This window comes from Sarcophilus harrisii, chromosome 6 (assembly GCF_902635505.1).
Source record: "Sarcophilus harrisii chromosome 6, mSarHar1.11, whole genome shotgun sequence".
Lineage (NCBI taxonomy): Eukaryota > Metazoa > Chordata > Mammalia > Dasyuromorphia > Dasyuridae > Sarcophilus > Sarcophilus harrisii.
The window spans coordinates 81,546,623-81,572,853 of record NC_045431.1 but is presented as its reverse complement, the minus strand read 5'-3'; the positions used below and the strand labels follow the sequence as shown (position 1 = coordinate 81,572,853).

The 26,231-nt window shown below is 37.3% G+C and overlaps 1 protein-coding gene across 1 annotated transcript in view; it reads left to right on the top strand.

Annotated features, from left to right (window-relative positions):
• LOC100920583 (zinc finger protein 260-like) overlaps positions 1-25,599 on the top strand; it is an 87,346-nt gene extending 61,747 nt beyond the window's left edge. The window contains exons 6-7 of the mRNA XM_031943512.1: positions 24,404-24,457; positions 24,542-25,599. Of these exons, the coding sequence (XP_031799372.1) occupies positions 24,404-24,457; positions 24,542-25,599 (1,112 nt within the window). The remainder of the gene's footprint in view (positions 1-24,403; positions 24,458-24,541) is intronic.
• The last annotated feature ends 632 nt before the right edge of the window (positions 25,600-26,231 follow it).

The window sequence follows — 26,231 nt, the reverse complement described above, 5'->3', positions numbered from 1 at the left end:
CCTGCTCACTGACTCCTTACACACCCCAACTGTCCATTGCATACTGTTTCCCAACATCCACTTCCCAGAGTGAAACACCAAGTAAAACTTGAGTTCCCAAAATGATTTCATCTTCAAATCGGTTTCCGGTACATTCCAGGCATCCTCCATTTCCTGACTGTTTGGATCATTAGACACGATGAGATAGGGAGAGGCACTTTCAGGATCCAGGGTCACATTCACTGCAAAAAAAAGCAATAAAAAAATTTCTAGGAAGATCAACTTGAGATTCTTAAAACTTGGATGAGCCCATAAGTGCAGTACTGCATTCCCACATTTAGCTGGACAAAGGAACCAGGATAAAAGTCTCCCAGGACCCTCTAAGTGTGGATGCTGATCTAGTTCTCAAAATTGAACACACTCTATCCCCACCCTTCAATACCAATGATGTTTAGAGACTGCCTCTATCTGAGGTAGAAGCCTTCAACATAACAGATGTGATCTGACTTCATATTTAATAATAAGCACTAGAATACATAGCAAGTTGTTTTTTTTTTTTTTTTTAAATCAATAAAAATCACCACAGTTCGACATAGTAATGATCAGGGTTCTCCCTATATCACTCTGGAGCCAGTTCCAAGATTGAAAAAAGTGCCAGGTCCTCCTGCACTTACCCCCACCCACCTTAATCCTAATGGGGTAGACCACACATCCATTTAGGGGCTTAGTGCCATCAATGCTCACCTCTGAATGTATTCATCATTTCAAATATCCCAGTGATGTGAATCCTTGCCAGGCTATTTCTTGCAGTGTCTGGACGCTTGCTCTTAGGCCTGAATCCTAAAAAGAAAACAGGTTTTTAATATTGGTGATTAGTAGAAACCCCTTCCATTGAACCTTTAAGGTACTTTAGCCCTTTCCCCATTGAAGGCCTCTCCACTTAATCAGTCCTTGTTAACGGCTTTCTTATCCCCAAACATCCACACAATCCACATAATTCATTGGTCTAAAGGTTTTTCCTAGATGTGTCTCCCAACCTGTGGAGAAAAAGAAACAGTAGGTTTAAGGAGTTTAATATACTCTGGGACCAAGAACTCCCACAAGGTCTCCTTTAACTTTTATTTTTTATTAAAGCTTTTTATTTTTCAAAAATAATGCCTTGATACTTCTTTTGACATTAATTGCAAAACTTTGTGCACCTTTTTCTTTCTCCTTCCCACACACCCTCCACTAGATGACAACTTGTCCGATATATGTTAGATGAGAAGAAAATTATGTTAAATACAATATATGCATACATATTTATATAATTTTCTTTGCTATTTTGAACAACGCTCAGTTCCCACAGTCCTCTCTCTAGATATAGATGGCTCTATAATTATAGGTCTCACCAGCTAAAGGTTCATTCAGAAATTTTAGGAAAAATAGAAGAAAAAGTCAGAAAAAGAATTCCAAAGAGAGGGAAAGAAAGAAGGAAGGAGGGAGGGAACAAGAGAGGCAGGGAGTGAGAAAGGAAGCAAAGAAGAAAGAAAAAGGAAAGGGAAGAAGTAAAAAGAAGGGGAGAGAAAGAAGGAAGAAAGGGAAGACTGAAGAGAGGGAAGGAAGGAAGGGAACAAAAAAAGAAGGGATAGAAGGAGGAGAAAGGAAAGGTTGTTGGCAAATTCTCCTAATGAAAATGAAAATGATCCAAGTTTCATCAGAAGAGGGCCACTGGTTACCCTGTGGTTAAGAATCATCAAGAATTCCCCATTTCCACATCCTTTGGGGAACTACAATCATTATAGAAACCCCTTCCTGACAATATGAAAACAATGTACTCAAAAGTATTCTATTTCTTTTCTTCTATTCTTCCTTTTCAAAATTAAACATTGTTTCTTTGTTCCAATTCATTGCAGAGAAAACCAGATCCTTTGTAAATAAAGTTAACGTTTGCTTAACTTCTCCTTTTTCCCTTTACATCACGGGACATCCTAATCCATAACCGGTGATACACTTGTGGATTCAGACTCTCTTGGGGAACCTGTGCCAGACTCAATTCTGATCCTAAAATACCAGTGGGTTTCTAAGCTTTTTGAATTAGAAAAGTGTCCCAGTAATGTTGGTGGAATTGTAAAGGCATCCAAATTTCTGGACCAAGAAATTTGGACCTGCTCAAAGTTATCAAACTGTCCTTTGATCCAGCAGTGTTTACTGGGCTTATATCCAAAAGATCTTTAAAGAATGGAAAGGAACCCTATGTACAAAAATGTTTATGGACCCTTTTTGTAGGGCTGAAATTGGCAACACTGATTGAATGCCCATCAATTGGAGAATGATTGAATAAATTGTGGTTATATGAATTTTGGAATATTATTGTTCTGTAAAAATGACCCAGGATGGATTTCAAGAAGCCGGAGACTTACATAAACTGATGCTAAGTAAATAAAAAACCGGGATATCCTTGTACACTTCCAACAATACTATACAAATCAAATTTGATTGATGTGGTTTCTTCAACAATGAAATGAACCAAATAGTTCCATTTGTGCAGTAATAAGAGAACCAGCTACAGGGAAAGAACTATGGGAAATAAGTATAAACAAAATAACATTTACCCTTCGGTTATTATCCAATGCATTTTTGTTTTCCTTCTCAGGTTATTTTTGCCTTCTTTCTAAACCTGGGTTTTTTGTTTAAATAACATATAAATATGTATCATATATCGCATTTAACAATATACGTTAACATATTTAAATGTATTGGTCTGTCTGCCATCTAGCGAGGGGGTAGGGGGAAGGAGGGGAAATTTTGGAACAGAAGGTTTTGCAAGAGTCAATGCTGAAAAATTGCCCATGCATATATGTTATAAATAAAAGGCTATAATAAAAAAGAAAAGAAAAGTGTCCCAGGATTATTCAATATCTTTCCAAGTCTCAATTTAAAAATTGGAGATTGGAATCTGGCAAATTTGTTCCAGTCTTTGTCATCTCCTCCCTTTAAATTTGAAGGTGTTGGGAGAGTCTGTTTTCACTTTTCTGTGAACTTTGCAGGTGTTGTTTTGTCCCAGGCCAACTTGGTAAGGTGCCGATTTTCTTCCAACGGGAAATCCAGTAATCTTCCATATTCAGCCTTCCCAACACTCCCTCCAAGCATTTGTCTGTCTCTGTAAAAAATTTAATCTAATTGAGGCCAGAAACTTTTAAAACGGGTTCAAAAAAGACAATGACCCTCTCCTACCTCACTGTAAGTTTCTTTTATGTATACAAGTTGATAAAATAATTGTAAAATCTTCTTAGGGAAGGAATATAAAGTCACAATACAAGAACCATTTTGAAACACACTTTATAGAAGAATAAGAAGACCTAACTGATTAATAAATAAAATTGTTATGGGAAGGCAAACTTAATATCTTCAAAATCATTCATTAAAAGAAAGGAATTAAAATTGAGGAAGAGGTAGTAGAAACAAAAGAAACCAATTCATGATAACAAAGAACATCCCTAAGGACAACCAACCTTGAAAGTCTAAAAATTCTGTGCAATGGACCAACCACAATCCCACAGGAAGGGATGAAACCTTAACCCTCCAGGGAAGAGTGGTGAGGCGATAAAGACATGTACATTATTAATAAAACATAGGCTGATTTTGGAATTTTTTTGCTTGACTTCAAATTTTTGGTTATAAAGTTATGGTTGGCAGTTGTGATTTGTATTTTTTTGGGGAGGCCAGGGTGGAAGGGAAGGAAAGAATGGTGTATCCCTGAATAAAATGAGACAGTTCTAAAGGAACTGTGCAAATGGAAACCATTCTTGAAGAAAGGATTCCTCTTTGGGCTGTAAGCTTGTGGGGTGGGTTTGACAGAGATTTCATCTCTGGGGAGACCTCAAGACTTCCCCTCTGGACTGTATTAATGTCCTTTCAACTCCAGACCGGTATTGGGGTCCTTCCCCCTCCCCTGAAATGACAAGATACTTACTTTCCAGTTCTCTTTTTTCTTTCTCTCATTAGTCAGCATGTTCTCAATTGTTTCCATTTCTCTCCAGAGAAGATTTGAAGTTTCTTGGAGCTTGTCCTGGGAAACAAACAAACAAACAAAACACATGTTCACCCTTCAGTGTTTTTTTATGCTCTGGAGCTCCTTCTTTGGGAAAGTCCCCTCCCCACCTCCTGAAAACCCCTGATATTTGGAGGATGGGTTTGATAGCTGTCCCTTGTAGGGTACTTGGTAGAGCAACACAGAGCCTCAGGATCTCTTCCTTTCCATTTCTATTTGGTCAGTGTCAAGAAGTAAAGGAAAAAGATGCTCAGGGGGAGGTAGCTGGTCTGGATTCTTTCTAAGCAGAAACACTTACCCTGGAAGCCTTGCAGCCTTGTTTATAGGCTGCACCAGGTGGCTGCCGGCTCCCTGACTTTAGAAGATTTCAGAGGAAAGCCTGGTCTTCCCCACCAGAACGGTTTTGCTCCCCTTGTCTTCTCCACATGGTTCTTTCCTCTCTGATCTGCAACAAGTAGGGTCTGAGGTTCCTGGCTATGCTGGCCAGCTTCCCAGGCGATGGTTAGGCTGGACCCCTCTTCCAGAAGGCTCTCCTGCACCCAGGACAAAAGCTGGGCCTCGACCTCCTTCCCAGCCCTGAGCAGGACAGGGGGTGTTGGCCACAGCCCAAGGTCACTGGATTTAAAAATACTCCAAGCACACAGCACAGGTCAGCTCTTCCTTGAGGTCTTCAGCTAAATTAGCTGCACCATCTTCCCCAAAGAGAGAGACAAAGGGACAATGAACTGCTGGAAAGTTGGAAGAAAAAAGTCCTGCACTTTCCTAATTGGAACTGATTGAGCCCCATGGCCTCTAACACTTCCAGCTTTGTTCTTCTCTGAAAAAGAAGCAGCATCCCAAAAATTTCCAAGTTGGGAAACTCCCTGTATTTCTTGGATCTTATTGATTTTCTCAGGATCTGCACTTTCCCATATGAACCCCAAGAATCAAGTGTGGCCTGTGGTCATGCTATATCCTTTTATTTCCTCAGGCCCAAGTCTCCACCCTGTAGAGTCACAAGGGGATGGGAGGGAAGTAATACCTAGTTCCACCTTGGTGCGGGTTGTGCCTTAGTCGGGTTCCAGGCTGAATTCCATCAGGGCTGAGTTAGCCAAGTCAAAAAGCTTCCAAACTCAAGGAATTCATACAAACATTAACAATGCTTTTTTATTGAAAATGACAAACAGGCAGAATTCCGAAAAATTTGGAAGGCTTATTGAACGATTTAGTAAGTGAGCGAACCAAAGAACACTGCAATATAGTAAATGCACTTTTGATCAATTGTGATTGACTTCATTCTTAAACCAAGATCCAAGATTTTTTATGGACCAAGTTCAGAGAAAGAACTGATGGAGTTTGGATGTGAATGGAAGCAAAATTATTTCACTTTTTCCTTGGTTTTTTTTGGTTCTGTTTCTTCTTTCAACAGGTAAATTAATAAAATTTTGATTTATATAATTGCACATATATAATGTATATCTGATTGCTTGCCATCTTTGGCAGGAGAAAGGGGAAGGAGGGGGAAATGAATTTATTGGAAAATGGAGACTGGATGAGGATGAAAGATACTATTTTTAGTTTTTTTTTCTTTTCCTTTCTGATGGTTTTTCCCTTTTTTCCTGATTTGTCTTTCACATGATTAAGGTATAAATATGTTTAACATAAATGCATGTATATAACTTATAAAAAAAATTTCTTAAAATCTTGAGTATGAGGGAGGGGAAGGAGAAAAATTTGAATCTATATAAAATTTCTTAAAATCTTGTGTATAGGGGAGGGGAAGGAGAAAAAATTGAATGTTGAAAACCTTTACATATAATTGAACAAAAGAGTTTATATGAAAATGAAAAAAATTTTAAAAATTATGGCAATGTATTAAGTGTTTCCATTTGATTAGTCCCTTTTACAAAACAATCTTGTATATTTTATGATAAACCAAAATTGGAAATAAAACTTTTCCTTTTGTATGGCTATAAATGTTGAATTTCTCAGGAGGAGAAAAGGAAGGAAAAAAATATAAATACAATTTGCTATCAAAAAAAGAAAAAGTTTGTTTACCAAAACAAAAGCAGACTCAAAAACCCAATATTCAACCTAGAATTATAGTCCTTTCTTATCCTAAAAACTAAGTACATGAATATTTAGCCTAATCATTTATTATTATAGATATAAAGTTCTGCATAAAATACAGTCCTTACAGAACCAAAAGAACAAGATTATGTTATGATCACCTGTGATGACAATTGGCTCTTTTCATCAATGAAGTGACTCAAGGCAATTCCAATAGATGTGTGATAGAAATTGCCATTCACATCCAGAAAGAGAATTGTGAAAACTGAATATGGATCAAAGCATACTTATTTTTATTTTTTTTTGGTAATTTTTTTTTCTTTCTTTATGTTTTTTCCCCTTTTTGGTTTTTTTTCAGCATGATGAATAGGGAGATATGTTTAGAAGAATTGCACATAACTAATCTATATTAGATTGCTAGCTGTCTTAGTGAGACAGGAGGGGAGAAGGGAGCAAAAAAAGGAACACAAGGTTGTGCAAAGGTGAATACTGAAAATTATTTTTGCATATATTTGGAAAAATAAAATACTATTATAAAAGAAAAATAATATAAACAGAAAAAATATAAAAACAAAAAAATAAGGTCCTTAAATATTTCTAAATGATGTAAGAATGATTAGGTATTGATAAACAAGTTATGGGACTAAACTGTTGTTCTATTAAATATTTTTTCGTACTTTATTTTTCTTTCCCCATTGAACATAAAATTTTTTAAACATTTATTTATAAGACTTTGTGTTCCAGATTTGTTTTCTTTCTCCCTTCCTACCTCACCACTAAATGAGAAGGCAGGCAATTTTGTATGGTTAAATATGTGTAGTCCTACAAAATATTTCCATAATAGACATGCAAAAGAAAACATAGGCCAAAAAATTCAAGAAAAATAAAGCATAAAAACTATTCTTCAGTTTGTATTCAGATACCATCAATTCTTTCTCTTAGGATGAATAACATTTTTCATCAAAATTCTTCAGAATTGTCTTGGATGATTGTATTGCTGAGTTAGCTAACCTGTTCAAAGTTGATCATTTTAAAATATTGCTCTTACTTTGTACTCAGTACATTTCATTTTTCATCAATTCATGGAAGTCTTTCCAGGTTTTTCTGCTCATCATTTCTTGTGGCCATTTATTGGCATATACTCAATTTCAAATCCTTTGCCCCTAGAAAGGAGCTAGCATAAATATTTTCATATATAGAGATCTTTTTCCCTTGAAAATTTTTTTTCAAAATAGAACTAGTAGTGGTATTACTAATATGCATGATTTTATAACCCTTTGGGCATAGTTCCAAATTGCTCTAAGACTTATCCAAAGTGGATCAGTTCCCAACAGCATCAAAAGTACATTCTCTCTACTTTCTCTCCAGTATTTGTGGTCCTTTTTTTATGTGTGGGGATCCTTTTCTGTTTTATTAGGCAATTTAATTAGAATAATAGGTATGAGGTAGTACTTTAGAATGTTTTCATTCACATTTGTCCAATCAATAGTGAATTAGAGAATTTTTTCATATGTCTTTAGGTGGCTTTACTTCATCTAAAAATTGTTCATGACTTTTGGTTTTTAAATTGGGGAATGGTCCTTATTTTTATAAATGTGACTTAGTTTGCTGTATGTTTGAGAAATTAGGACCCTTTTAGAGAAACATCCTTCAAATTTTTTTTCACATTTATTTTTGCTAATTGTATTTCTCTTCATTCTATTCTTTTTTCCCTCTCTGTTTTTAAGCAGTCCATCCTCAAAAGTGATTTGCTTCTACCTACCCTGCTGCTGATTCAGTGTCTCCCAGGACTGCTGCTGGTATGCTGGGGCTGAGCTACCTGAGCTGAACTGTGTTCCACTCTCACTGTGGTGCAACAGACTTTTTCCATTGATCTTCTAATTGTTTAAGGCTGGGACACCGTTTTTCTTCATCTTTTTGTAGGTTCTGCCACTCTAGATTTTGTTTAGAGGCATTATTTAAAGGTATTTGGAGGGGTCTGGAGGATATTTCAGGTGAATCATTCCCTTTACTTTGCCATCTTGCCTATGCTTCCCTCTGTTATTAAAACTAAAATTAGAAAAGAATTTTTCTTAGAAAAGGATAACTTAATGGAATATTTTTGTTACATTAATGGAAAAATCAATGTCGTTTTTTTCAATATGGTAAAAATATGAGTAAATCCAATATAAGATTTACAAATGTATACAATTATCTTGCTGCACAAGAAAAATCAGATCAAAAAAGGAAAAAAGAATGAGAAAAAAAAGAAAATTCAGGCAAACAACAACAAAAAAAGTGAAAAGCTATGTTGTGATCCACACTCAGTTCCCACAGTTCTCTCTCTAGGTATAGAAGGCTCTCGTCATCACAAGATCATTAGAACTGGCCTGAATCACCTCATTGTTGAGAAGAGCCATTTCCATCAGAATGGATTAATGTACATTCTTGCTGTTGCCTTGTACAGTGATCTCCTAGTTTTGTTCATTTTACTTTGCATTAGTTCATGTAGGTCTCTCCAGGCTTCTCTGAAATCATCCTGCTGGTCATTTCTTACAGAAAAATAATATTCCATAACATTCATATACCACAATTTATTCAGCCATTCTCCAACTGATGATCATGCACTCAGTTTCCAATTTCTTACCACCACAAAAAGAGCTGCCACAAATATTTTTGTACATATGGGTCCCTTTCCCTCTTTTATGATCTCTTTGGGATATAAGCCCAGTAGAAACATTGCTGGATCAAAGTTATATGCACAGTGTGATACCCTTTGAGTTTAGTTCTGAATTGCTCTCCAAAATGGTTGGATCAGTTCACAATTCCACCAACAGTGTAATTTTCCCAGATCCCCTTCTACATTCATCATTATCTTTTCCTATAGAGGACCACAGATAGTGGTAGGAATGCTGGGTGAGGTATAAGACCCTTCAGTCCAGAGGAAACCTGCTAACATTATCTGGTTTGGCTCCCCATTTTCCCTTTGGTGTTCTCACCTTTCCTGAGAAGTCAGGGAGGGAGTGGCCACCTCCCTTTGGTGTTCTCATCTTTCCTGAGAAGTCAAGGAGAGTGTGGCCACCTGTGTTATACCTGAAATAAGGATACTTACAACAAGGTGTTAACTCAGTGGACTTAATGAGACTATGGTTATCTAGTTTACATAGTATGGATGGTGATGTAATAGTAATCTAATTCACACATATTCAGTATGTTATAATGATGCAATTGTAATAGGGTATATAAGTACTAGGGACTGCCATTGAGAACTCACATTGGTGATGGATTCTTAGAGACAATAGTTTCATTCAGCCCTGGGACCAAAGCATGGATCCATTTGGTCCCAGCAAATCTCTCCCTTTCAAATAAATTCTTGAAAACTTTCTAATCTCTACTTTGCCTCAGTTTCTCCATCATTACATTAAACACTGATAAACTCAAAAAATTTTGATTACTTATTGCTCTTCAAAGAGTCTGGTGATCTCTTTGAACAAGAGGCAGGAATGTTTACTTGGGTTTCATAATAATTATACCACCCTTTCAGAATCATACAATAAAAGGACACAATCAGAAAGAGTTCTGAAGCCCAAAATTGCTTGATATACTAGTGAACCTCTGTGAGGGAACGCCAGCTAAATTTGGAGATAACTGTGGCTGCCAGAAACCAAAGATCTAGTCTTGACCAATTAAAAGGAAACCTTGAGTGGTAGCTACAGAGTGAAAACCTAGCTTGGGATTTTCTAAAGATCCTACTTCCTGGCTGATTAGGTCAACGGGAGTCTTCTCCCCTCAACAAGAGTTATATTACTTCACCCTTTTTCCATCCCTCCTTAGAACAGATGAGAATTCTCTCCATTTCTTTCTCTATTCCTTTCTCTCTTTGTTTTCTTTCTCTCTTTTTCTGTCTTCCTCCTTCCCTCCCTTCCTTCTCCTCTTCTTTCTCTCCTCCCTAACAAGCTCTCTCTTGCAAGTCCTTCTCAGACAATAATACTTTTATAATTTGTGATTGGACTCTTTTTTTTTTTCTTAGGGTTCCACTTTTTGGTCCCAGGGCCTTTTGTTAACAAAAACGAAGATGGAAATTTTGCTTCAGATCCACATGAGGCATTTTGAGACTGGAGGCACTAATTTTGGAAGCTTTGTAGAGGTGAAGGAAACCAGTACAGAAAGAAAAGATGAAAGGATAGACAGTATCTTGGGCAACATCTATATTTCTGAGACAAGGAGAACATAAGGGAATAAAGGAAAGAGGGAGATATAGAAAGCATTTAGGAAAAATAACCCTGAGATTGACAGCTCACAAAATGATATATATAGGGTCTTTTCCCCATATTTCCAAGGCAGTAGTTATTTCTTATTTTACTTGCCACCCTCCTCAAAATGGAACACATCGCAATACATTTCATATTCAACCTCATTAGGATTATTATTCTCCTCAACCTATTGAATGTTTGCCATGCCTTTCAAATTATTCATGTCATCTTTGTTCCTCCATTTATGCTAGAAAGACATGATTACATATGTAACAGGAAAAAATTAATAAAAAACATTGATTAATCTCCTACAACATGCCAGGTCAACAGAGATCACATCCAAATCTGCACAAAGGAGAGTAGCAGGTTAAATACACTCCAAATAACAGTAAATGTAACACAGGGATCATACCTTAAGATGGAAAAGACCAGTTTCTGCATCCTCAATCTGTTTGAGGACATTTTATGCATGATATTAGTATCAATGCCTTAATATACATATTTAATGATAACAGTGAAGATTTTATTCTTAATACTGGTACTAATGTACCAGTAGTTTAATGGGGAAAAAAAAAGATGATTGAAATCTCAAAGTATTTTCAGTGTAAGAAAGGCACAGAAAGCTCACACAAACCTAGAGAATATTTGGGGAAAGTCCAGGGAGTAGAATTTTCAACCTTTATTAATTACTTAGCTAAATTTGAAGAAGTTCTACATCACAGACTAAGGACAAATGAACAAAGATTTACCACAAACTTCAGAATGCCTCAACACTCCCAGAAATTTAAGAAAAAGACTTCCAATATACTTAAAATTATTGTACACGTATATCAAATTTCTTGCTGCATTGAGAGGGCAGAGGATAAGAAAGAAAAAAAAATGGAACTCAAAATCTTAGCAAAATGAATGTTGAAAACTATCTTTAAATGTAATTGGAAAATAAACTATTATTGAATAAAGAAAAAGATATTCAGCAATCAGGAGATTTGGGTTATCTCTTTTTTCCTTTCCACATAAGGATTCTTGTTTGAATCTACTTTTCTCTGACTCTGTATATATTTTTGGTAAAGTTTGTCACAAACTTGGAATAGGGGGTGTTTTCTGCCAACTATTCTTAGGGAAACACGTTAGTAAATACCCTTTTTAAAAGGTTTATTAATATAAATAATACAAAGAACTTTGCCCCTCCCTATTTGATTCACTTTCAAGGTTCAAAGTTTAAGTGAACTCCAACATTAATATTTCCATATTTACCTCTCAGTTGAATTCCTGCCTCATACATTCTACTGCCTTTCCCAAAAGCACCCAGAAGTAATAAGATTACATCACACATGTCTTCTTCCCATATAAACTTGCCAACATACCTATCTTTTCTAATTCTATAGATCTCTATTCCTGGTCTCCATCTTTAAGATCAGAATTGTAAAATTACTGTAATTAACATCCAAGGATGAGAAAAGACATTTTAAAAGTTTCGATTGATGTAAAATCAAGGAAGAGTGAAGCTTTAGTTAGTTTCAAGGAGGATTTGAACAAGATTTCAAAGCAGATCTCAGGCCCTTAAGGTGTGAACCAAGTGAGTTAGCACCTAGTAGAAGTGAATCCAAATTGCAAGTTTATTTTCAAGTTTTCTTTCCTGCTAGTTAATTCTTAGAAGACTGGGATTATATTTTTGTATTGTTCTGTGATCCCCAAGGCTTAGTAAAAATTTAAAATTTAGTAATCACTTAAGTAATTGATTGATTGATTGATGAGTGCACACCTAGATGCATTCTTTGTCTACAGGGAAAAGGGGGATAAAACAGAGTAACAAATCACAAAAGGGTTTTTTTTGGAAGGAAGAAAGTCCTTATATTTTACAATTGCTGCATGTTAGTATTCCACACAGATTATGTGAGTGGGGAAATGTTTGGAAAAAACATATATAAGCCAGACCCTACTCATTTTGGTTTTGCTGCTTTAGTTAGAGGCTTAGGAGAATATCTAACTTAGATGATCCTCTGAGGAAAAATTTGTTTTTGTTTGTTTGTTTTTTGTTTTTTGTTTTTTTGTTATCAAATATCTACAATTCCAACAGGGCTGGAAACCTTAGAAGTTATCACAGTTGTATGTGGACATATCAGAAAGGAAGAAAACAAAGCAGGAAACAACAAAGATAAAAATAACATAATTTGATCGACGTTCAGTCTTCATAGTTCTTTCTCTGGATGGGGATTGAATTTGCTATTACAAGTCTATTACAATTGCCTTGAATGACTTCATTGTTGAAAAGAGCCAAGTCTATCACAAGTTAATCATCATATAATCTTCTTGTTATTCTGTTCACATTGTACCAGATTATGTAAGACTTTCTATCTTCATTTCTTATAAAACAATAATATTCCAGCACATTCCTATAACATAACTTATTTAGCCATTCCCCAACTGAGGGAGATGCACTCAATTTCTGATTCCTTGCCACTACAAAAAGTGATGCTACAAACATTTTCACACATGTGGGCTCTTTTCCCTCTTTCATGATCAGAGGAGTTCAGAAATGTGAATTAAACTAATGTCTTCTGACCTGAAATCCAATGCTGGGTCTAAAAGTTGTCTGATGCTGAAGGTAGTATCTCTCTTCCTTATTGGTGGAGCTTTCTGATCTGTCTTGCACAGTCTTAGACCCTTTCACCAATCAAAGCAGAAAAGTGATGTCTCCAGGGAGGGATAACTATCAGGGATAACATGATGGAACACATTTGACAAATAAGCTTTGTGAAATACAAGTTTTCTGTTACAGTGGTGTGAAATAATTACCCTTGGCCTTGAAAGAATACTTGGAAAACAGTGAGTCAGATTATCCTTCCACCATCATCTTCTTTAGTAAAAGTCAGTCAGTAAAGACATGTTAAACTTGTCCTATATGTTAAATACTGTTTAAATTGGTGGGAGAATTCAAAAGACAAAAGTAGACTCCTGCATTCAAGGAATTTCCAGACTAATGAGAGAGAAAACAAGCACGTTTGGCCACAATATATTCAAGATAAATCTTACATAATCCACAGGAGGAAGGAACTAACATGAAAAAAGAGGAAACAATCCTTGAAGAATGGAAGATTTTAACTGGAATGGAAAGGAAGTTGGGAACCCATCAGACAGTGATGAGTCCAGAATGAGTTCCTAGCATTAAAGAAATTCCAGTCATAAAAGGAATCTGTAAATGTATCCTATGGGAGGAACAAAGGAATCTGTAAATGTATCCTATAGGAGTATCAAGGAGGCCATTGTCATTGCAACCCCAAAATGTATGGAGGACAGTGATGTTGAGGAAGAGTGGAGAACTTAGACACATGCTTCCAATGCATTTCCAGTCAGGCTGGCATTTTCTTATTATCAGCCTTATGTAGAAGAGGCAAGTACTAATAGTTCTCTTCCAATAGGTGTAAAACCACTGTTTTATATTCCTAGTGAGGAGATTGCTACAAATACAGCAATAGTTACACAACTAAGATGCACTTTATGAGGAGAAATGGCTTCAAAACACATCTTTCTCCAGAATTTAGCTGTATTTGTGTCTAGTAAGCAAAAAGAATGTGAGATCAGGCTTCCTTTAACATGTGCTGGAGAGGTTCAGTAGATGTGGTACAAAGAATCGCTACAGGTCAAATAAAATTTGTAGTTTTTAATACATATTATCAGCTCTTTAAAGGACTTGATAACAAGTCAGAGAGCACACAATATTATACCCCACATGTCCATTTTCAGAGTGGATCTTTAAATCATATCTTTTATAATCAGCCTGCTAGAGCCTTATATCTGCAAATTGTGATAACTAAAGAGGAAGCTAGGAGCATGGCAAAAGGCTGTACATCTTGGTCTTTTTCTTTTTTTTACCTCCCATGCCCTTGCAGGACAAACCCTTATAGTTTGAAATTTAGTCGTTTTAAGACCAATGGACGTTACTCATTTTAAGAGGTGAGCATCCATGTAACTGGATTTGCATTCTCAATTCCTCAAGCGGCTTCACCAGTCTGGAGAAGCAGCCAGGGTATGGATCAACTATCTTTCCATTGTAGAAATCCCACTGGCTTAAGATGTTATGGATTGGCTTATAAATCTTTCTGTCTGTAAGTCTTTTTTTTGCATTGTACGGCTTTTGCTCCATTCCATTGACATTTCCTTTATAACCTTACTAGCCAAGTCATTCCTGGACAGACTATTTCTATCTCAAGATGTCTCTTTAAAACAAGAGAAGGAATTTTGGGATATGTGACAAGATGTGCAATACATATATTGCCCGTACCTTAAAGTTATTTCGATTTTAAAATTATTTTGATTTTATAGCTTTAAATTTTTGATTTTATATTTTTTAAATTCCTTTGGCTTTACCTTAGCAATGTGCCTTGGTATACAGAAAGTAACTAACTGACAGATTGACTGACTTTTGTCTGACTTTTGTTTGTCTTTTTGACAAGAACTTTCCACACTGATGTGGAAAGGCCTGGATAGCACTTGGAAAGGCCCAAATTGGGTCAGGGTTTGGGGCCCTGGGTACATTCTTTGCATTCTAGATGCAGATCCAGCAGCAGAGAAGTGAACTCACCAGAGACATTCGTACTTGGGATCCAAGAGGCGACCAGATAACAGCCCAGAGGGATCAGCCGATGTCACCAACCCTTCAGATGCTGATGGCAGCCATGTCCTGACCGTGACACCACAGACAGCAGATGCAGCTCCAGGTAGCAGCTGAATGCAGTGTCTGGGGTGATGTGCACAAAAGACTGTAAATTTACAATGGGCCTGTGTTCTTCCCATGGCTACTGGGACCATACAGGGTTTGGGAGGCTTTTCTCGCCCTGATTTTCTATTTACGACTAAGCTCTAAAGTGAAAAAGTGAAACCAACACACCCACCTGCCAATGTTACTTTGAGGGAATGTTAAGAACATGACTTTGCTTGTATGTACCTTTCTTATTTGTAATCTTTTATTGTATTTTCCTAAAGGATGGTATACAAATGGAAGAATTCCATCAACTAGAATTGTGACACCTGACCTCATTGAAATTTAATTGTGAACTAGAGTTGTGGAGATGGCCTTGTTGCATCCCCACCCTCAGTGTTGACCTCCCACCTCATTGGCGTCGTCCAACTTTGGCACATTACCTCCTGAGCACAGACGGGGTTGAAGACGCAATACTGTTGGGAGCTTAGTTCTCATTGTCATACTTCTGTTATTGATCTGCTGTTTCGTACCTTCTGGGCATAACACTGCTATCTCATGGACTGTTGAACTATACTGATAAAAGTTTAGCTTGATGAAATGAGTAGTCCCTGCAAAACAAGAGAAGGGGATTGTAAGGGTCCTTTAAATGGGCTACCACAGTGCAACAGGAGATTTGAGGGCCTGAAGTAATTTCTGTGGGACGCCTGCAGGATCCCACTGAAAAGAGATAGCTTTGGGCCAGGAAACCGCCTTTGGTGGTTGGCTGTGTGTGTGTGACCCTGTGGACTTAGTGCTTCCAGCAGCACATTTCTTTCTTTATCCTGGGTAACCGGGCCAAGTGATGGACAGCCAAGAGGGTAAGGAGGGTTGATAGTGAACACACGTCTTCAGAACAGGTGTGCTGACCAGGAAGGAAGTCCTATAATATGTGCAGTAGTAATAAAAGGCTTTAAGTTTCCAGATGTATTGAGCACACTATGGGCATAACTTAACCAAGAAATGGTATTAGCCCTGAAGGCCCCAGAGGAGTGTGAGTTGGTAGAATTAGTTAACACTACAAAGGTCAATGGTTTAGATGTTCGAGGGCTCAGAACTGTGAGAGATCGGTGGTCGGTAATCACAGTGAAAGTTACATCCAATGACCTTTAATTCCTTCATCTTCCTTGTTCTTATCCTCATCACCTTCTTTAATGCTAAAATAAGAGATTCACCTTAAGGTCTAGTCTGTACAGGGTCCAAAATCACACTGACAAAGTGAGAGTTAAATACAATCCAGATGGATTTATAAAAATAAATGCTGTCTGAACCCTGATTTTCTCCCAGAGCTATTTGATTCCCTTGTTCAGGAGTAGGTGTCCCTTACTTTTGGTTAATCTGGTGAGGCACTCTTCAGTAGGTGCATTTCTGTCCAGAAAGAGGTGGGTATGTGGAGGAGGAGCTCAGAGAGTAATTCAGCCAGAATGTGGGGGTGGATGTCCAGAAGGACTTGGAGGTCTAGGTGACTTAAAACAGCAGATCTTTTGTGAGGGGGCAGTGACTAAGCTCAGAAAAATCATATGTCAGAACCTCAGCATAGGACCCACATCCACACTCCATAACAAAATAAGGTCAAAATGGTTACATGATTTGATAGATAAAGTGATGAGCAGTATGAATAAATTAGGAGAGAACAAGGATAATTACCAACCGATCTTGAGTATGGAGGAATTGATGACCAAAGAACTAGAGGAATACCGTGAAAGGCAAACGACAACTTTTGATTACATTAAATTAAAAGATTTGCACAACCAAAACAACAGAAACAAGATTAAAAGGCAAACATAAATCTTGGGTCAGTATTTGACAAAGATCTCATTTCTAAAATATAGAAAGAAGTCTGTTAAATTTATAATAAAAGTCATTCCCCAACTGATAAAAAATGAAAAGATATGAGCAGACAATTTTCAGATGACAAAATTAAAGTCATCTATAGTTATATGAAAAAAGCTCTAAGTTTTTATTGATTAGAGAAATGCCCATTAAAACAACTGTGACATACCAGCTCATATCTCTCAGATTGGCTATAACAGGAAAAGATAAGACAATGTTGGAGGAAGATGTGGGAAAACTAAGAATAATAATGCATTGTTGGTGGAGTTGTAAATGATCCAACCATTCTGGAGAGAACAATTGAAAACTAGGCCCAAAGGGCTTGCAAATTGTACACCAGTCCTGAAGTCAGACGGACCTGAGTCTAAATTTCATTCTCAGACATGTTACCTTACCTAGGTGGACCTGGGCAAATCAATTTAACCGGGCAATTGCCTCAGTAAAAACATTGAAGCTGAAGTATTTAAATGTGTTGTAATTTTAAGGATTCTTAGTGTATCTACAAACTAGAAAATTTGTATTTGATCCTACTAATTATTTTTCTTTCTATGAAATGCACAATGTGTTTTCTATATATGTTTTCCTTTGAGAATGATTCAGTTTCATTAAGAGTTGTTCTGCAAATTGAGACAACTCTGAGATACTGATTACATACCTGCTGATTGGCTAGAATGACAGGAAAGATAATGTGGAATGTTGAAGGATGGGAAACAAGGACACTGACACATTGTTGGTGAACTGTGAATACATCCAACCATTCTGAGAGCAATTTGAACTATGTCAAAAAAGTTATCAAACTCTGTGTGATATCTTTGATCCAGTAGTGTTGGCTACTGGGTTTATGCATCCCAAAGAGATTATGGTAAAGAAGGGTGACCTATATGTATCGAATGTTTGTGGCAGCCCTCTTTGTAGTGGCTAGAACTGAAACTGAATGGATGTCCATCAATTACAGAATGGCTGAATAAATTGTATATGAATATTATGAATATTATTGTTCTATAAGAAATGACCAACAGGATGATTTCAGAAAGATCCTGGAGAGACTTACACAACTGATGCTGAGGAAATGAGACTTGAGCCAATTCACCAGGGAGTAAACTGAATTCTGCATTTATCTGCCGATGTCCTAAGTATTCTTTTCTTCCTTTGAAGAGATGACTGAGGCCTCAGGATGTCCCCAATCCTCTTGGTAGGGATATCAAAGGCCTCTTGCCAGAGGCAACATTTCCAGTCCTTTTCTCTCCAATTCCTCTCTCTCCCCGCTTTCCAGTCTTCTCCCAAGATCATCCAGAGTATGTTATAACCCTCCCAGCTTTTACTTACTTTTGATCTCTGGTGAGTCCGGGGTTAGAATCAGCTGGAACGATGTCATATCACGATGATTGTATATAACTAGTTCATCCTTTTATTTAGAGTCCCTGAGAGTAACTCATTGAGGATTATTTTTTGTATTTCTCCTCACGGGTCTAAACTTAGAAAGTTTTCTACATTTGTGGTCGTTTCCTTAGGAATGCTTGTACAGACTTTCATTAAAGGTCCTTTTCCCCTGAAAGCAATCCATTTTTTTTTTTTTGGCTTCATAATTTACTCTTGATCATAAGATAAAGTACTTTGCCTTCTGTCATCCTATTCCTAGTTCTCTGCTCCTTAATGAAAGTTGCTGCTAAATTGTGTCTAGTCCTAATGGTGTTCTTTGTTTAATTGTACTGTATTTCCTTTTGGAGGTTTGGTGATTTTTTCAACTTGGCAGATCTGTACTATTGATGCTTCCTAGAATTCTATTTGGTATCCTCAGTGTTGGTGTTGTTCAAAATAGATGCAGAAAGAAATCTGACAATTTTTCTCTTGGCTTTCAGGAGCTCTATTCACTTAAAAGCATCTAGGCTAGTCATTGGAGAGGCTGCCAAGGCTACTAAAGGAGGTTGCTCATTTAACTTTCCCATTTGCTACTTTAGTGACTGTATTTTATGCTCTTTCTTTTGACCAATTTAGCTAAGTGTTTTCTCTACTTTTTGAATCATTTCAAAGAAGCTATTTTTGTTTTTATTTGTCACTTTGTATATCCAATTTATCAATTCATCTATGTCCCCTCTAATTTTAATATCTCATTTTTTGGACTTATTTTGGGATTTCCATTTATTTTCTACTTTTTTAAATGCATATGCAGTTAAACATCTCTTTTTCTATATTCTTAATGTTATGGTAAGTCTTCCACACACAGCCCCCCACCTCCACCCCGAGGCCTGCTTCAGCTGAACCCCAGAAATTTTTGGGATATTTAATTAATCATTTTCCTTTTCCTTTACAAAGTTATCATTTCTAGGATTTGTCCTCTAACTCGGTCATTATGTAATATGTCACAGGTAAATTTCCTGTTAGGTTTGTATTTTTTGTTGGTGATCTTTGAATCAATTTTCATTCTTCTTTCTGTGAGAATGAAAAGAGGAACGGTTTTTTCTTCCTTTACATCTGTGTGAGGATCTCATATCCCAATGGTTAATTTTATAAAAGAACGCGTGTTGAAAAGAAATATATCTCTGTTGTCCCATTTAGAAGATGCAAGTCTTATTTCAACTTTCTAGGCATTTGTTCATCTCTTCTAATTGATCTCATTCTGCATTTCTTCATCATCCTTGTCCTCTTAGTTCTCTTGTAGATTCCCCTCCCTCTCTTGTCCTTCAACTAATCCTGTCTATTAGTTTACTAATTTCATCCATTTTTCTTCCCCTTTCTAACAAGGATTTCTCTTCCTCTCCTCACTGTCCTCCTTCCTTTGCTGTTTTCCCTACATTCTCATTCTCTGTCACCATAGCTCCCTCTGTTCACAAGGTTAGCCTTTTTTTCCTTGACACTTCATGCCATCAAAGGCTCCAAGGGCCACATTTGCTGTAGGAGTTTTCAGCCACTGCGTGTAGATGAACTGCACAGATGCCTTCCTTTCAAAACACTGTTGTTTTCTAGAAGCGAAATGATAGAAGAAAGGAAATAAACTGTGAAATTTGCCTTCTACATAGACCATGACCAGATCAGGAAAGCAATATCTAGATTGAAGTAAACATGTGTAAAATTCACAGTGGCCATTTTCTTTGGCAAAAGGTGGTTTCTTTAGGAAAAAAGGTTATAGATAAAAGGAAGAGGTAAAAGAGGCACAGCGAATGGGAAATAGGAAATGTGGTTGGGAGAGCCATAAGGTTACCAAGAAAGAGTGTGGAAGAATTCATTAGCACAATAGGCTCTATGACCTTAGGGTGCGTTCTGTAATAAGTCACTTCTCAGTTTTTTTTTCAGCAGATCCTAAATTCAATCAGTCTCTTAATGACCAATCAGTTGACTCTGATTCTCAGAAAGCCTATGACCTTTGAGCAAATCGCTTCTCTGGGTTTCAGTTTCCTCTTGTAAATTGAGGTTGACCTCTACTTTCATGATTCCTAACCCACATCTTCTGATTTTTGATGCTGCAGGAAGTGATAATGTTCAAGGATGTGGCTATAGACTTCACATGGGAGGAGTGGGAGCTATTGGTCCCCTCTCAGAAAATGCAGTATAAGGAGGTCATGGTGGAGAACGCCCAGAACCTGCTCTTCCTGGGTAAGGGCGCTTCCCCTGATAATTGAAAGTCTGCACTCAAAGGGAATATTGCCAAGTGTGCAGGTTTTGTGGTGGGGTAAGAGAAAGGAAAGGACTGGTCTTTGTATTGTGTGACAGGACCTGGAGGTGTCCTTTATTGTTCCTGAAGTTCTCTCTTACCCACACCCAGGGCAAAGATGCTTCAGGGGAAGCATCTCAAACATGGAACTAATCTTAGAGGTTAGCTTCTATGTGGACATGAATTCTGTCTGCCAAAGCTTTGAAAAATGCTCAGGCGGTTTCTCCTTTCAACTCCTTCCTTTTTTGGGTTGGGTCTAGTATTTGGAATATTCTTTTTTTTTAGCAAGAGTCAATTTGTAACAGCTCAAAACAACTAGTTGGCCTTAGTATGGGAAGTTTCTTCTTAATCTGGTTTGGACTACTTTCATAATTCCAGTACAAGATGTGGCAAAGGAATGAAAGGGAATAAGCATTTATTACTACCTCTTCTTTGCCTGGTGCTGTGCCATATGCTTTCTTTACAATATAGAAAGAATACTGTTTATGAACAACTTCTAGCAAATAAGTTATTTTGATGATTCCAAGTACTTAAATTCATGACAAAGGACAAATTAAGAAACATGCTATTTGCATGTAGGGGGGAAAAAAAACCTGAGAAATAGAAATATGGATAGCATCATTTTACATCCATAGCTGTATGTATGTATATTTATGTGTGTGTCTGTGTGTTTATTATTTATTAGTGTATATATATATATATGTATATATTTCTATGCAATGGCAGCCATCTCTAGGGTGGGTGCAGGAAACGGAAAGGAAAAAATTTTCTTGATAATTTTCTTGTCTATTTCAAAGGATTAGCTCGTTTTGCATTGTGGATTTACAATTTCACGTGCAATCATATTTTTATTGAACTATGATACTGAAATACTTCTTCTAAATTAAGAGTACAACAAAATATTATATCACTTTAACCTCATCTTAACATTTCAAGTTGGGTGATATTGTTATCCCCAGTTGAGAGTTGAGGAAACTGAGGAAAACAACCAGAATTTAATTGATTTGCCCAGAGGCACACAGTTAGTAACCCAGGTTCTGGGATCAGAAGTTTCTGCCAGAAGGGAGTCTCACAGGATAGGAGGTGGGAGGAAGGGCCTTTGGCTCTCTCTCACAGGAAGTTGTACAAATAGTGGGCACAACCTGTCTTAGGTGACTTGCTTTACAAGGCCCAGTGGGTGAGTTTAGACAAATATGTCTGAACATCAGAGGCTGAATTTCAGTATGGAGCATCTGTGGATCTTCATCCTTTCCCTAAGGAGAACTACATGACCAACATCTCTCCATCTTCATTTGTAACTCATTTTTTTTCATGCCCAGGGCTTCCAGTTCTCAAAGAAGAGGTGATCTCTTATTTTAAGCAAAGGGAAGCACTGTGGATGCTGGACCAAGAAGACCTGAGGAGCTGCTCTCCAGGTGAGTGAGGTGAAAGCAGGGATATGAGACCTGTGGTTACAAGGGGCTTCTAAGAGTTACCCTGAAGTAAATACTCAGTTTGGAGGAGAAAGGCCAGACTTGGGATTCAATATTAAATATTTCTTGGCAGCAACGTCCTGGGCTCCTCTGTGAACCTGGGTTTCCCGTCTACAAAATGAGTGAGTCGTACTCCATGTCCCTGTAGGTCCCTACTAGTATTCATCTGTGATCCTGTAAGATGCCCCTGTTTGGGATTTGGGGCAATGGACCTCTCCTGAATGTGCCTAGAGGGATTAGGTTTGGATCATGAGCCCTTTCTTAGAGCTTCTTCTAGTCAGTAAACAATTAAGGGCCTGCTACATGGCAACCCTAGCTAAACACCAGGAACACAAAGATGTGAGGGACATCCCCTACTCTTATGGAGGTCCCAGAATGGTGAGGGAGACAATACATCAGGGACTGTGGAGAGACCCACTGTGCACCAGATAAACTATATAATTTAGTGCCTCAGTGCATCATCAATTGGTGAGGATCATGATGGTTTAAGAAGGAGAGCAAGTGAGGAAATAGTCAAAGTGAAATAAGATAGGTAGCATTAATACAGCCTTGTGTGTCATGCTCTGCACTGTCTTATTTCATCCTCATGAGAACCAGAGGATTTAATTGATATTATTATGCCCATTTTGCAGATAAAGAAATTGAATCTAACAGAGGTCCTATAACTTGACTTGCAAGGTTCTCAAGTGGGATTAAAACCCTGGGCTTCCTGATTCAAGGTCCTATCCACATTCTATAACTGTATTTTGATTCGGAAACAGATATGATGAAAATGGTCATACATGTATGATGTAGAAAACAAAAGAATTGGATAAGCTCCTGTGGAGACATGGAAATTCATTATTTAAAATCTAACCAATCAAAAGCCATTGGTAATTACTGTTAAAAATGATCTATGTTTCTATTGGCTCATGCCAAATGTTGCCCTAAATGGCTCAAGGGTCAATTACAAATATTGTTTTTAGCACAACTTTCTCAGGTAATTAGAGATTGAATGAGATGGGGTTGCTAGGTAACCCAGAAGGGAGAGAACTACTCTGGTCTGGGGAGAGACAGCCCCTGATGCTCTTGGCAGGCCTGTAGCCATTTCAACATGAGTGTCAAACCTTCCTGGAATGCTGGGAATACTCTGATTTCAATTTGAGAAACCAGAAGAATATGTTGCACTTTGAAACATCCAGAGTTTGATGGACTCACTGCACATGCTATCACAGCAGTGTTGTTGGTGATCATGATAGACCGAAATCACAACAAAAAGACTTGTAAAAGTAGAAATATGCAGATCTGTGTTGTCCCAGAGGACAGCTACCTTTATAACCAAATCAGACATTTATTCACCACTTAAGGTCCCACTAAGACATTTTTTGGTCAGATCCGTTGGATCATTGTCTCAATTGTTCAAGGGGTTTGTGAGGTGCTAAAGGGGAAGGATTGCAATAGTGCAGCCTGCCCTTCCCTTCCATATCTCAGGTTAATGAACTCAATTTTCTGTATGAAACATTTTCAAATGTGGATAATTTCATGCACTTTTAAAAAAAATTTTGTTTGTTATTGTATACACGGGACACATAATAATAATATTTACACAAGAAATAAGTAATAGCTATCTTGAAAAAATTAATGGGTCAGAACAAAATCACTTCTACCTCATGTAAAGACAACTACTGTTAGCCTACTGAACATCATCTCAGTCAATGTAATAGGAAAAAATGTAATCGAAAGGGATCAACATGGAAATTAAGGTTACAGGCAGGACAGATCATGACATAATTTGAGTAATTCCTATATATGCACCAAATGTCATGTCTATGAAAACAAGTGAAAATGCAAATAATGAAAAGGAAAGGGAAAAATTGAGAGTGGAGCTAATTTGTCACATACTGTAGGCAGAACAGGCCCATTCTCAGTGTGCAAATTCTAATCTCAGCTGCTGGATTTTGGTCCAATGATGACCTGAATTGTGCATCTAAGGAGAATGAAGGCACTCTCTGTGTTGTCACAGGTTTATTGTGAGGTCCCACTGTAATTGTGCATGAAAGTGCTTAGAAATTAAATTATGTATGGAATGTGAAATAATGGGATATAAAATGATTAGTTCTGCTCATTTAATGTTTTTCTCTTTGTCTAAGAAAAGAGAAAATAACTTGAGTTTCTTTTCTGGTGATGGAGGGAAGGGAATATAAATGTGTGTGTGTGTGTGTGTGTACACCTTCATCATGACTATATTTGCTTTATTGTTTGCTCTTTTTTGTCTTTCTGTCTTTTTTTTTTTAGAAGGAGGGATCAGATTGAAGTGAAGGAAACTATTGCAGACCTGAGCCATTCTGTGACAGAAACTTCCAAGCAACGGCTCATGGGTGATGGATTCTGTGACTTTACTTGGAGAGAAAACTATGCAACACATGAGAATCCAGCTAAGAGAGAAACCTTATGGTTGTAACCAGTGTAGAAAGGCTTTTAAAACCAAGGGAGGTTTTATTGTACATCAGAGAATACACACTGTTAGGAAATGTTATGTATGCAACCAATGTGGCAAGAATTTTAATCAATGGAAATATCTTAAAAGACATCAGAGAATCCACACTGGAGAGAAGCCTTATGAATGTAACCAGTGTGGAAAGGCTTTTACAAGCAAGAAAGATTTTACTGAACATCAGAGAATCCACACTGGAGAGAAACCTTTTGAATGTAACCAGTGTGGAAAGGCTTTTAGAAGGAAGCGAGCTTTTAATGAACATCAGGGAATCCACACTGGAGAAAAACCTTATGAATGTAACCAGTGTGGAAAAGCTTTTGGAAGGAAGAGCAATCTTATTGCACATCAGATAACACACACTGAAGAGAAGCCTTATGAATGTAACCAGTGTGGAAAGGCTTTTAGAAGGAAGACCGATCTTATTATACATCAAAGGATCCACACTGGAGAGAAGCCTTATGAATGTAACCAGTGTGGAAAGGCTTTTACAGAAAAGGGAACTCTTAATACACATCAGCAAATCCACACTGAAGAGAAGCCTTATGACTGTAACCAGTGTGGAAAGGCTTTTAGAAGGAAGACCTATCTTATTATACATCAAAGGATCCACACTGGAGAGCAACCTTATAAATGTAACCAGTGTGGAAAGGCTTTTAAAGAAAAGGGAAGTCTTAATACACATCAGCGAATCCACACTGAAGAGAAGCCTTATGAATGTAACCAGTGTGGAAAGGCTTTTAGAAGGAAGACCGATCTTATTGTACATCAAAGGATCCACACTAGAGAGCAACCTTATAAATGTAACCAGTGTGGAAAGGCTTTTGGAAGGAAGACCAATCTTGTGATACATCAAAGGATCCACACTGGAGAGCAACCTTATAAATGTAACCAGTGTGGAAAGGCTTTTAGAAGGAAGGGACATCTTGTTGTACATCAGATAATACACACTGGAGAGAAACCTTATGAATGTAACCAGTGTGGAAAGGCTTTTAGAGAAAAGGGAACTCTTAATACACATCAGCGAATGCACACTGGAGAGAAGCCTTATGAATGTAACCAGTGTGGAAAGGCTTTTAGACATAAATCCAGTCTTACTCACCATAACCGTACCCACACTTTAAAGAAAACTTATGAATGAAATCAAGGGGACATGCTTTTTGAAATGGGGAATTAATTACTCTACATCAGAGAATCCACATTGGAAAGACATTTTATGAATCAACTATGATATAATTAACTAATGTCAGCAATACAATGATCTAAGACAATTCCAAAAGAATCCAGATGGAAAATATTGTCCACATACATAGAACTACAGTCTGAAGAGAAATCAAAGAGTATTTTGGTTTTGTTGTTGTTTTTCTTCATGACTTTTCCCTTGTGTTCTGATTCTTTTTTCACAATGTGACTAATGTAGAAAATGTTTTTTATGATTGTACCTGCACAATCGATCATCACTGTGCTTGGTCCTTTGGGCAAGGGAGGTGGATAGGGAGGAAGAAAAACATTTTGGAACTCAAAATCTTACAATGATGAAAGTTGAAAATTAATAAAAAAATATTAAGTGAAAAAAATGGAATCATTGCGCTAAAAATAATTAAAAACTGAGTAATCAAGAGCAAACCTGTAGTGTTCTTTTCGAAAATGGAATGTTCTCTGGGAGTAGGTTTCTTGGGGGGCTTCTGGGAGTAGCTTTAGTTTCAGCTCAATGAAATAATCACCTCAAATGCAGCCAGGGATTAAAGTCCAAATCCTTTATTGTCTCAGTCA